General features: G+C 40.4%; 1 protein-coding gene across 2 annotated transcripts in view; it reads right to left on the minus strand.

Annotated features, from left to right (window-relative positions):
* Nucleotides 1-14,089, minus strand: part of pdxka (pyridoxal (pyridoxine, vitamin B6) kinase a) — a 49,842-nt gene that overhangs the window by 19,033 nt on the left and 16,720 nt on the right. Inside the window, exons 3-4 of one of the 2 annotated variants that reach the window (XM_056464853.1) lie at nt 2,134-2,238; nt 439-522 (exon numbers count right to left, since the gene is read on the minus strand). In XM_056464853.1, coding sequence (XP_056320828.1) covers nt 439-522; nt 2,134-2,238 — 189 coding nt within the window. The remainder of the gene's footprint in view (nt 1-438; nt 523-2,133; nt 2,239-14,089) is intronic. The other variant, XM_056464854.1, reaches the window with a different exon arrangement.

Below are 14,089 nucleotides of genomic sequence, written 5' to 3' on the forward strand. Positions count from 1 at the left end.
ACATCAAGTATAGGCACAGTGAAATAGACTCTGACTAAAATAAAAGTACAAATCAATCAATAATAAAACCGCAGTTGTTTTTCATTTGTTCAACACATAATGAGCTAATGTATTCCATATTCAAAGGATGTTTTTATTTTAGTTAAAGCAGTATGAACCTAACAAAAATTTATCACACTTTTTCTTGTTCAGATAATATTTTGTACAATGTCACAATAGGGAAGAAAATTATGGCAACTTTAACCTTTCCTCTGTAAGTATTTGTATATATTCTTTCAGAACAGGGACTGTCTCTTGGCACATTAGACAAACACAATTATTAAGACATTTAAGTGATCTGGTTTTCTGATTTCCAGCACTCATAAAATCAATAGACCTCTTGATCTACTTTTTACTTTTAATTTATTGTAAAGTGACACCATTCAATTAAATACTCACCATACACCAGGCTCGGATTTGCTCTCTTCAGCTCCTGGACAATGTCTACAACCATATCCAAAAAGGAATCATCCCTAGTGTATCCTGAAAGTAAGAAAAAAGTGGAGTAAACCAACTGAAGCATGCATTTAATTTATTGTGAAACATGAATTATTAATGGTGATGTCAATTTGAACTCCATTTGATCAAATTTTATTTGTTGGAGGTGCAAGAATCAATACAGTTAATTTGTCGGAGACTCAGAAAGTATCTTAGCTACGCTGTGTGCTTTTAGCCAAAGCAAAACATCTGACCCAAACAATCATATTTGGCTTTTGTGGTTCTACAGTGTCCAGCTGATGCAATAGTATCTGGAGGCAGACTTGGATTTGCAAGCTGAGACTGCATATTTCAGATGCACTCAATGCAGCTGGTTATGTCACTGTGAGGGGTAGGGTTAGGGGTGGGTTTAGGTGTGGCCATTAAAAGCATTGTATGCAGCTTAGATAGCAACTGCACCAGGTCTGCATCCAGACCCCTCTCAGATGATAGCCCTAAACCAGCGGTGTCAGACTCAATTCCTGGAGGACCGCAATCCTGCAGAGTTTAGTTCCAGCTCTGCTTCAACACACTTATCTGTAGGTATCAAACAAGCCTAAAGCACTCAATTACTTTGATCAGGTGTGTTTGATTAGGATTGGAAGTAAACTGTGCAGAGCTTCGTGCCTCCAGGAACTGAGTTTGACATCTGTGCCTTAAACACACCAAAAAATAAACCTCAAAAGAAGAAGTAGAAGATGCCCACTGCTCAGTGGATGTTACACAAAATCAGTTAGGAAGTTTGAAATATTTTAGACATTTGTCTTACAAAACCACATGGATTTGATATAGGAGACCTTATTTGCACTAAAGGTAAGTAAATCATGGAAAACCGGTTACTTAATAAAACAAATAATAATAATAATAATAAACAATAACGACAAAATAAATAGTCATGGAATAACAATAACTGTCTTACAATCACTCCATATCTTTATAAAAACATTGTGCATTTCTGAATGTGATTCAGTCAGGTGAGTGGGCTTGACAAACCACCTGTAGAAACACTCTTATCCCTCTGCACCGGACAATTTACGTAAACTCCATTTAATAAGGACTCAATAAGTAAAACTATGTTTACTTGTGAATGTACCACAAATCATGTTGCACTACTTGTTTTCACAATATTGCTTTCACAATATTGTTCTGTCTTATATAAAAGTACTTGTATAATCTGACTTAGATTATGTGTATAGTTTAAGTATTCAGAGTATAGGTATAGTTAAGAGTGTAATTAGATTACCGCTCTGGTTTGTTAGTTATCTAAAAGTTTAAAATAGCTCTTATGTCCAGTGTTGTGTTTACATTTTTATGATTTATGTAGCACCGTGGTCCTGTGAGACACGACATTTCGTTCTAGTCCATGTCCACACAAAAAATTACAATAAAACTCCACATGACTTGGTAATTTACATTTTTGGGTGAACTAACTCTGGCACATCACCCTCTGCCACTACAATAAAAGACTGAACCATACTTTTTTAACAAAAGTCATGCCACTTTTAATAGATTTTGAACATACATAAGCATATTTAATGCAAGATGAGATGTCCAGTTATTGAATAACATCAGTGATTCAAATGGCAGCATACACTAGAGCAGGAGGAAAGTGTGTACCTGTGAGCACATAGTCGTAATGGTTCATATTGTTAAGCTTGATTCCCTCGTAGAGAACGTTCAGTTCGTCTGCAGTCAACACCTGCCCTTTCCAGTGCTCATATCCTAACAAGAGAAACACCTTTACAGGGACATCATTCAAGTAGCCTGTGTTACACTGTACATTAATTAAAAACATTATTTAATAGTAAAGTACAATGAGTTGTGCCATGCTGTGGATATTTACTGTTAACACTTAAAATAGTGAAATTGCAACATCTGTGTAGAACTTTTGCAACTTGTTCTGTTCTGGATCAGAAATAAAATATTTTGAATGTTTGAAATTGTTTGTTTTTATGAGACCAATTGATTCCAAGCAAAATACATGTACGTCAATATGCTTAAATATAATTGTTCTTTTCCGACCATTTTACTCACTATTGCAACTTAATAATGTAACAATAACAAAAAAAAAAACAATAAATGAGAGATATGCAATGCAGTTTGCTGTAGCTAGCAGCTTAACAGCTAAAGTCCTGTTGAATAAAATATGTTCTTATTACTAAGATATTGCATAATAACTTTATAAATTGCAGTTTGTCAACTGATGCTGCAGAATTGCAAAATGCTCCCATGTCACATGAACAGCTCTTAACAGAACATCACGGGTTGTCATGTGTAATGAATGCAGCAATAGTCATAGCTAAATGGTGCTGAAGCACATGATGCCTATTCATATTATATACAAAAGCAAATCCTTAGAATTAACACTGTTAGCATGGGTCTGTTTACACTTTCATGTATTTTCTCTGATCGGATAATAATCTGACTAATGAAAATGGTTCCACACATAAATTTGTCTAATAGAAGAATTATCAGATCTTCAAATCCCACGCCAAGTTCAAATTTAACCCTAAAATTTACTTTGCTATCACTTTGATGTTTAATGTAGGTTCATATTTTTTTATATCTCTTTTTCCATATTTAATTACTTTAGCCCTATTCATGTGGCAAGAGCTAAAAAAAACTGTAGGTAATTTATAAGCAGGTGGTGAGAGGTGTCCACTCCAGGATGGAGTAACAAGTATAATTTCTTATGTCTTTATGATTATTAATAAAGTTGAATGTTTAAGGGTCAAAACTATATTATGACCTTAGTGACATCCCTCTTCAGGGTATAAACTGGAATAAGATGTGATGCCCAAGTAATTATTGGAAGATATTGTTCAGAATTAGGCACACACACAGAAATCTTTAAGTCTATCTGTGTTTTAACCAATCAGGTTAAAACGCCTACACTGTATATGTATGAGACAGTTAATGGTGTTAAGTGAGAGCATAATTGTTGTTGTTTTGAGATTGTAAGCAGAGTGGCCTATGAACTTTTGCGAGTGTTGAAGCTGGCTTCTGCTGAAGAAACTGCAAACTATTTGCTGTAAACTTTTTTTTTAATTGAATCTCTGACTCCGGCTTTTCTTCATTTGACTAACTGGTCATTTTTAAGTTAAAACTGTGGGTTCCCCTACAATGGCTTCAGAGAACACCCTACAATTTTCTGAATTTTGTTGTCACTGCTAGTCCCATTTGAAGTATTTCTAACAGGAGTAAAAGATAAATTTTAACATAATTCACAAGTTGCATACATTCAAACCCAATAAAAAATAAGATATTACAAAAAAAAAAGATAAAAATAAAATATAAAACACTTTCAGTTCCCCTTCATAAGGGAACTCCAACGTGTGTCTGGTAAATAGACTTTTGGGAGTATGTCAGACAACCAATCACTCTGAAGTAAAGCTGCACAATTAATCGAAAAAAAGATCGCTATCTCAATTTGACCTCCTAGACGATCTTAATCCAGCATTTCTACGATTCTGTCAATCATATCAAGTTCAGGAAAGAAGCAAATGCAGCTGTCTGAGTCTTTTCATTGTTTCGACATGGACACCTCCAATGATGTTGAAAGAGTTACATACTGTATTTATAAAGTATAATTCACCCAAAAATGTCATTTTTGTCTTCATATAATGATGTATTTGTGGCCGGGAAATCACACGTGACGTGAGCTGCTGACTGTGAGCGGTTACCACAGAGAGGGCGGACGCGCACCCTACTTAATAAACAGAACCTGCAAAGGCTGTGAAAAACAGGTAATTAAGTTGTAAATAATATTCAGTTTGTGGCACAGAGTGATCGTTTGAGAGCCGCACACAAAGTATGAACAGCACTTAGCAGTGAAAATGAAACCGAATGCGTGCACATCATTTTAATCGTCATATTGCATTTTAGATTTACAGTATGATTATGACAAGCATTTTATATGCTGTCTTTCATAGCGAACACAGATTTGTGCATGAAATAAATGTTTACAGTGTCAGTATAACTACTCTAGCCTCTAGCCTTGAATATAATGTAAGAGGGAATCTGACAAATGTCTCATTTTCTAATAATGTTGTCAATGACAGATTGCAAGCATCTCAAACATAATAATTCAACATCAGAATTATTATAGGTCGAATAGAATTATTCATAGAAACCAGTAGACCTACGCATAATATTATTATTGTTTTACCATATGTTTGAGAAAAAAACAATAATAGCCGACTCATATTAACCTTTATTTTACATCTACAGAATCGTGAGAACATCGTGATCTTTATTTTAAGAAAAAAAATCACGATTCTCATTTGAGCAAAAATCGTGCAGCTCTACTCTGAAGAGTAAGAAAACGGGTCAATGAAATGCCAATTGAATTGGCGGAGCTTGGCTCCACAGCTGAGCTGATTCTGGAGTCATCGGCACTATATCAGTCAGCTGTTGGAGTCAGCTCACCAGAATTGTTGCTTCAGACCTGATCACGAGACAGAAGAACCCATCTGCTGAGCTGACTTCCAAAACTGAAGAAAGTCTTATCTTCACCAGTGCGGGGGAAGACGTTTTAGCTGCGGTCGAGCTGGGTTTCCCGTCCCCTTGGCGTTTCGCTGTTGAGCTAAAAGAGCGGTTTACAAAAAGAGCAGAATCCCTAAGAGAGCACACAGTTGAGTAGTGCGTCATTTTAAAGATGTCGTTTGACCGTGCATTCTGGATATGGTGGTTTCCTCGCCCCGGAATGACAGGCACGAGTACTGCATAAACATGATTGGGGGTCCAAAATGTTGAGGCGGTGCTCGTGGACAGTTCTTTCCTTCATTGTAAAAGCTTGACTGTTGCGCAACTGAGGTCACTGCGAGCCCCTGTATTAAGGCAAGGCCTGTGGGTTACAGTGGGGGCCATCCAAAGCCTTCCAAAGCGTGCATGTTATCTGAGTCTCTCACGGCCAGAGCCTACATTGCTGTGAGGCCAGGCCACATCCGCTCTGCACGCTATGGCCACCTATCACGCTACCAAGCGGAGAAGCTGGCTGAGCTGCAGGAGGGCGGTTCTTCCTTGGGTTTGATGCATGAGCTCCGCACAGCATCTGATTATGCTCTCATGACCACCAAATCGGCTGCTCGTGCTCTGGGGAAGGCGATGGCCACACTAGTGGTCCAGTAATGCCACCTCTGGCTAAACTTGGCTGATATGAGAGACGTTGACAAAGCTCGCTTTCTTAACGCTCCCATATCCCAGCTGGCCTGTTCGGCGACACTGTAGGGAAATTTACCCAGGAATTCTCGGTGGTGATAGAGCAGTCCAAGGCGATGGGAAGAAGTCATTTACCAGCGGGCTCGGGAAAACTGCTCCTCCCACTGCCCCATCCATCTCGGCTGCTCCTCGCTGAGGGCGTCCACCCGCAGCTTCAACATCTGCTCCGCTTCCGCTCCACCGGCCAAGCGGCAACGCCAAGCCTCTTGCGGGGACTGTAACGCCCCCACCCCAGGGAGCCACTAAGTCTGGTAAACAGACACGAAGCGTCCCTGAGACGGGCCATCCAGAGAAGAGGGGACCTGCTCTTTTCCCCAGTTGGGGAAACAGAGAAAAGAGGCAAACTTTACCCTGTGCACAGGATCTCTTATCTCGGGCTGGAGCTGGATTCGATCATCATGGTTGCGTTCAGTGGTCCCACTGAAATTATTTCAGAGGCTCTTGGAGCATATGGCATCCACAGCCGTGGTCACGCCGCTCGGTTTGCCACTTCATCACCGTTGGCGTCACGATCGAGTCCCCAAAGCAGGTACGCAACCGGGTGCACATTACTCCGCTGCATCACCGCACCCTTAGTCCCTGGATGGATCTGGCTTTTCTACGGGTTGGTGTGCCCCTAGGGCTAGTATCCAGGCATGTTGTCGTATCGACAGATACGTGTGGAACGAGCATGCTGCTGCAGGTTCATGGACCCGGACCCTGTCTGCATTGGCATATCTACTGCCTAGGGCTGTTGGCAGTGTATCTCGCTCTCCGCCGTTTTTTTTTTCCGGTGCTGGAGCAGAACGTGCTGGTCAGAATGGACAGCATGGCAACGGAGGCTTATATCGACGTATGGGGGTACATGTTCCCCGCCGCACGTCTCAGCTCGCTCGGCGTCTGCTCCTTTGGAGTCATAAACGGCTGAAATTACTGCGTGCCATTCATATTCTGGGCAAGCTCAACCGTACAGCCGATGCACTCTAACGACAGAAGTCCCAAGGAGAATGGAGACTCCACCCCGATACTGTCCAGCTGATATGGGCGTGCTACGGGGAGGCCCAGGTTGACCTGTTTGCTTCCCCAGAGAGCGCACATTGTCAGCTGTTTTATTCCCTGACGAATAAAAGCAGGTCTTGTTTGTTGCGCTTCTCTGGCCCAACCAGACCTGGGTTTCCGAACTCACAGTCCTCGCGATGGCCTCTACTTGGCGCATTTCTCTGAGGGAGGACCTCCTCTCTCAGGGACGGGGCACCCTCTGGCACCTGCGCCCAGATCTCTGGAACCTCCACGTGTGGTCCATAGACGGAGCGCGGAAGACTTAGGTGACTTACACGCCCTCTGTAGTTAACACTATCACTCAGGCTAGAGCACCCTCTATGAGGCATGCCTATGCCTTGAAGTGGAGTCTATTCTCTGAGTGGTGCGCTTCAAACCGAGAAGACCCCCGAACTTGCTAAATTAGCGATGTGTTATCCTTCCTTCAGGATAAGCTGGAGTGTAGGCTGTCACCCTCCGCACTGAAGGTTTACGTGGTTGCCATCTCCACTCATCATGACGTGGTAGATGGCAACATGCTCAGGAAGCATAATCTAATCATCCAATTCCACAGAGACCCATGGCAATTAAATACATCCCGCCCCCCTCTCATGCCCTCTTGGGATCTCTCCTTAGTCCTGGCGGGTCTGCAGAGAGATCCATTCGAGCACTTCAATTCAGTGTCTCTTAAAATTCTGTCAGTTAAGACAGCTCTGCTGATCGCGTTGACTCATCAGGATCAGCTGTGGAGGCCAAGCTCTGCCAATTCAATTGGCATTTCATTGGCTCGTTTTCTTACTCTTCAGAGTGATTGGTTGTCGACGTACTCCCAAAAGTCTGTTTACCAGACACACGTCTCCGTTCCCTATTCGGGGAATGTGGGTTACAGACGTAACAAGAACAATTCCACAGTTGTTGGTGTTAATCTGGAACCTGGTGACAATTTCTTAAAGCAACACTGTAAGTTAAGCCACGATCACACTGCACTTTTTGCCCCATAGACTTCCAGTCATACATAGGTTTATGTGACCGACTGGAAACGCAAGCTTTGTGTGGGCAGCCAACTCTGAATTTTGTTAAATAAGCTGATACCTCGTTTGGGAACCATGTCTATCGACCAGGTAAAATAGCCTGTGTTACACTACACTATGTTCCAGAAACAGCATCACAAAGCAGCCCGTCAAAGCAGCCTCTTTCAGCTCGCACCACTGAATGCAAGTCTGTCCATACAAATCCGTGTTTGAGGTAGTTTCTGATTAGTGACGTCTCTGTTTTTTTTTTTCAATTCCTCTTCTTAGGTTTCTTTTGTGGGTCATTATGTGTCAGTTACTGTAGCTTTTGGCTAACTTCCCCTAGGCCATGAAAACAACATATGAAGTGTGCCCTAAAGCAGATGTAATTGTTCCGTTCATAGACATTTCTATACAGTATATGTCCATGTTCATCTGGCAGGGATGGATGAGTTTACAGGGTCGCTCACACAAAGTAAAAAGCATGATTTCAAGCGACAAGATACAGCTTTGGTGGCCAGAGAGTGCTGCTTTAAATTTCTGATTTTGTGAGCCATTCTAAGGCAACTAAAATCCTCTGACAGAAGGCTGACCTGATGAAGAGCAAATGAATGAGCATTTATTCATAGCAAGAGAAACTGATCATTACAAATCTGTGATTTCTTGAACATTGCACTATACAATGTCACTCACTCATTCATGCCCCTCAAAAGGCTGGTCATACATAAAATATAAAATCATGACAAGTCAGAATAATAAAGTAAACTAGTAAAAATAAAGTAAATAATTTTTTTTCTGGAAGTCCCTTAGAAATTTTGTCAAACACTACTAGCATAGGTCTAATATGGATTTCCACTGTACAGTATGTTGTGGGTTGTGTTATTTAGCATCAACTTGACCACAAACGTGCTTATCTTAAACAAATTAAAACAAACTTAAACAAACATTTGTTTTTCTGAGGTCATTGTAACATGCAATTTTTGCATTTTAAATAACTTTCCTCTGCTATAGGGACCTAAACTAACAGTAATAGTGCAATGTACTACTACAAAAAGAAGAAAGGAAATAGGTGATCTGGCATCATGATAACTTTACTTATGCTGTGGGAAGGAGGAAAGTTATTTTGAGACTTTCCCAAAATACAACAGAGAAGCAAGTATTTAAAAACATATTCAGAAGCCTTCTATAACACTTCACTTTGTGCTCTGTGGACTCTCTTTATACTTCCTTTCAGCTTTTCTGTCATGGATTTTGACAGTGAATGTGTCCTGAGAGAGGCTGTAATGTTGAGGAAAATAACATCCTCAGAGGAGAGTAAGACCTCAGTGTCGACCCTCATGTGTCTTTAAACCATCAGCAGAGCATAATCTTTTAATGAAAGGTTATTGTTGGCTGACGTGAAACTGACGTTTTGACACAGTGTTGAGATCCCAAATCGCAAGTGTTTTGCACCAGGTCATGTGACTAAAGTGTTTCGAAACACCTTGTCAATGACTAATCGATTCAAAGTGTCGTCATTTCAGAAGCATTTCGAGACCTGGCGAATCTCGCGTTTGACTGACATGGTCAGAAAACACTTAAGTCTCATATAGCCTATTGGACTGTGCGTGTGCACATTGTTACTGCGCTTCAAATGGCTTTTTGGGTTCGAATCGACTTGTACCAAATGCTCTGAAATTATGATTTTCTGTATTTTTAAAAATGTTACTGTTTTATGGTGTGGTTTTATGGTGTAGATAAGATACAGCTGCAGATACGCCATCAATTTAGCATAATTTTGTAACACTGTATACAATAATTTATATTTTTACAGTACTGTGATGGTTGGGTTTAGGGTTTGGGTAGACGTTAATAAAATACAATAAATGGGAAACTCAATGAATAATATAAATAATTCTGCATGCTAGTCAGGAACTCTCACCTTTCCACTAAATCACTTGAAGGTTCAACTCTACAAAGTGGGGTTTAATACCTCAATTTGCTCAACTGGGTCTTTGCTGAAGCTGTTCCAGAGCAATACATAAAAATGAACACTAGGTGTCACTGCAGAGACTGGTTTCGAAACGTTTCGAAGCTTCAACACATTTGTTTCGACTAGGGTTGGGTGGTATCCAAATTTTGATACTGTCAAACCTCCTCCCTATTTTACCTCGGTATCCAGTATTACAGTGCATAATAAAAAAAATTATGATGTAAGGCTCAGACAGCGTCACCAATCTGTTGGCTTGTGCCTAAACCATTCAGAAACTGAATACCATATATGCGACCTTAGGTTCGCGGCCACCTGTTTGTCTTGTTCGTATTAGAGATCTGTGCGGGACGCTCTCTGTCTCATTCTCACACACACACACACACACACACACACACACACACACACGCACACACACACACGCACACACACACACGCACACGCACACGCACACGCGCACACGCACACGCACACAAACACACGCACGAGCACACGCTCTCTCACTCTCACATACACACACACACACACACACACACACACACACACACACACACACACACACACACAAATAAACAGCATCCACGCGGATGCGCGTGTGCTCGTTCACTCGCTTGGGAGCGATATTGTTAGATTGCCCGCTCCCGTTCAAATTACACCAGTTACTGGTATTTAGTTAAAATTTAATATTTGTCTCCTATATAAGTGCATTAATTTTTATGATTGTATAACGGTATTGAAACTGACACCGTTGCTATTTTTAGATTCCACGGTATACCCTATTACAGTATTACTGCCTAAGCCTAGTTTAGACTGTTTCAGTGTTTCATGAAGCCTCACTTTGCCCATCACTAATTGTTAGGATGTACCAGGTGCAGATGTACAAAACCAGTGACGAGGGATAAATTCAGTCCAAGGTGTTTATTTAAGTGCAAAAAAAAATTTAAATTGTGGATTCCTAGCAAAAACAAAACATTTTTTTCTACAAAATTATATACAAGATTTACAGAGTCAATAGGTGCGTCCCAAATCGCATATTTTCTACACCATTTTGTAGGATAAATAGTATAAGTAGTGTGTTTACACTGAAAACCCTAAAAATAATAAGTGCACTTTAATTACCTGGATGATGCACTCATCTGATCGGTAAAATTAAGTGTGTAATGTTGGACACTTCACACACTCAACGACCGCTGCTTTGCTCACGTACGGAAGGAGCGGAGCTATCGGGCGCAAATGTTGGATAACTTTATTTATTTTGGATTGTAAAAGCGAAATTCTCCTATGAGACTGATTATACCGCCTCCCGATGGAGAATGCTGTAATACTCACGGCAGGTGTTAATTGGTACTTTGTTCATATATTTCAAAAAATTTGGGCAACAGTCAAATCTCATCAGGGAAACAGGTTGAATTTCCGCTTAGTAAAAAAACCTAAATGTTCCATTGGGACAACACTACATACATATACTATGCTGTTGAGGGTGTAAGTGCATAAGTACATAGTGCATAGTGTATAGTGTGCCATTGGGACGCAGCTCCTGTGTGAAAAACTTCCTAAAATAGCCGACATGCTGGAGCCATTTTATAGAGTTTGGCTCCACCCATTTTTTTTTTTTTTTTAGAACATACCATATGAAAAATTATAAAATTCTAAAGCAAGGCAAAAACATCTAAGAGACAACACATATGATAGTAACATGCAACATATATATCTTACAAATATCTACAAAGTGTCTGATAAATATGTTCACATCAAAATCAATGATTTATCTTCTACTGGTCTCAACCCCGTGATGCAATTTCGCAAGTCAGAGTTTACCAAGCTTGAACTTTGGAACACAGCACCATGTGTAACTTTTAATAGGAGCTTGCGCTTCAGGTCAGCTCCATTTAAACGCATATGAATGGAAGTCTATAGGGGTGAAAAGTGCAGTGTGACCGTGGCTTGTGGTGAGTCCCATGAGCAAGACACCAATGCCCAAACTGCTCCCCGGGCGGTCCACATCTTTGGGTGTACTGTATGGTCATGGGTGGGTAGTCGCATTGGGTAAAAGCATTTAATGTAAAATGGAATATCTGCATTTGAATTATCTGGCAACAACACTTGTGTATATAAGCAAAACTCAAAACCAACAAGGTTACAATGATCCTCTTTCATAAGGCACATACATAAGCAGTTGAAACGAATGACTTTAGTGTGTATTATTGACCTCAACCAGTCTGATTAAATAGTCTAAATTCAAATTTTCTGCTCAAAAATGCACTTCAAAACAATGTAGCGTTGTTTCTATTAAGTTTATGGTCTTTTGCAATCTGTGAAACAGATTGTTTATTACTGTTGAGCTTCACTTTTTCCACATTTGTTTATGTTACGCCTTATTCCAAAATTAATTCATTTATTTCCTCACAATTCTACACACAATACCCCATAGTGACTGTGAAAAAAAAAAAGATTTTTTGAAATTGTAGGAAATTTTATTAAAAATAAAAACCTGAAAAGTCACAGATTACATAAGTATTCACAGCCTTTGCAGTGAAGCTCTAAATTGAGCTCAGGTACATTCTGTTTCCACTGATCATTCTTGAGATGTTTCAGCAGCTTAATTGGAGTTCACCTGTGGTAAATTCAGTTGATTGGACATGATTTGAAAAAAGCATACATCTGTCTATATAAGGTCCTAGGGTTGACAGTGCATGTCAAAAGCACAAACCAAGCATGAAGACAAAGGAATTGTCTGTAGACCTCTGAGACAGGATTGTCTTGAGGCACAAGGCTGGGGAAGGTTACAGAAAAAATTCTGCTGCTCTGAAAGTTCCACTGAGCACAGCAGCCTCCATCATCCGTAAGTGGAAGATGTTTGGAACCACCAGGACTCTTCTTAGAGCTGGTAGGCCCATCGAAGCTGAGTGACTGGGGGAGAAGGGCCTTAGTCAGGGAGGTGATCAATAACCCGATGGTCAATCTGTCTGAGCTCCAGCGTTCTTCTGTGGAGAGAGGAGAACCTTACAGAAAGACAAACCATCTGTGCAGCAATCCACCAATCAGGCCTGTATGGTAGAGTGGCCAGAGGGAAGCCAACTCCCTGCCTGGAATTTGCCAAAAGGAATTTGAAGGACTCTCAGACCATAAGAAACAAAATTCACTGGTCTGATAAGACTAAAATTGAACTCGTTGGCGTGAATGCCAGGCGTTACCTTTCGAGAAAGCCAGGCACCGCTCATCACCAGGCTAATACATCCCTACAGTGAAGCATGGTGGTGGCAGCATCATGCTGTGGGGATATTTTTCAGCAGCAGGAACTGGAAGACTAGTCAGGATAGAGGGAAAGATGAATGCAGCAGTGTACAGAGACTCCTGAATGCAAAACCTGCTTCAGAGTGCTCTTGACCTCAGACTGGTCCGACGGTTCATCTTCCAGCAAGACAATGACCCAAACTGCTAAATATCAATGGAGTGGCTTCACAACAACTCGGTGAATGTCCTAGAGTGGCCCAGTCAGAGCCCAGACCATAATCCTATTAAACATCTCTGGAAAGATCTGAAAATGGCTGTACACAGTTGCTTCCCAGCCCATTCATAGATCTTGAGAGGTACTGCAAAGAGGCATAGACAAAAATTCCCAAAGACAGGTGTGCCAAGCTTGTGGCTTCATATTCAAAAGACGTGAGGCTGTAATTGCTGCCAAAGATGCATCAACTAAGTACTGAGGCAAAGGCTGTGATTACTTATGTACATGTGATTTTTCAGGGTTTTTTTTTTTTTTAATACATTTTCACATTGTCATTATTGGGTATGTGTGTAGAATTTTGAGGAAATAAATTAATCTATCAGGCTGTAACATAAAAAAATGTGGAAAAGTGAAACGATGTCGCCGCAATAGCCTAGTGGTTAGCTCGCCGACATATGGTGCAGTAGCACGTCAGGTCATCCCGAGTTCGAATCCCGGCTCGAGGACATTTCCCCCCTCTCTCTCTCCAAATTCGCTTCTGTCTAAATACTGTCCTATCTAATAAAAAGTCCAAAAATAAATCTTAAAAAAAAGAAAAAGTGAAGCGCTATGAATACTTTCCAGATGCACTGTATAATCAAATTTTAAACATATTCAAAGACAAAACTTAAATTGAACCACCAGATTTTAGTGCTATTTTGTGTTCCATACAGATGTTCTATTGAAAGTGTTTAAAAACGTTTGAAATGGTTAGTTTTTCTAGAGGTCTAATTGACCCCAAAACATAATATGTTACCATCTATAAATTAGTACGTTCAGTGTGCTGTATGCAAAAATCCATAAGGAAAAAAGAAAGGAAATTTATTAAATACCAAAAAAAATTTATTTGCATTAAAACACACAAAGAAG

This window comes from Danio aesculapii, chromosome 9, assembly GCF_903798145.1.
Source record: "Danio aesculapii chromosome 9, fDanAes4.1, whole genome shotgun sequence".
In the NCBI taxonomy this organism is placed as follows: domain Eukaryota; kingdom Metazoa; phylum Chordata; class Actinopteri; order Cypriniformes; family Danionidae; genus Danio; species Danio aesculapii.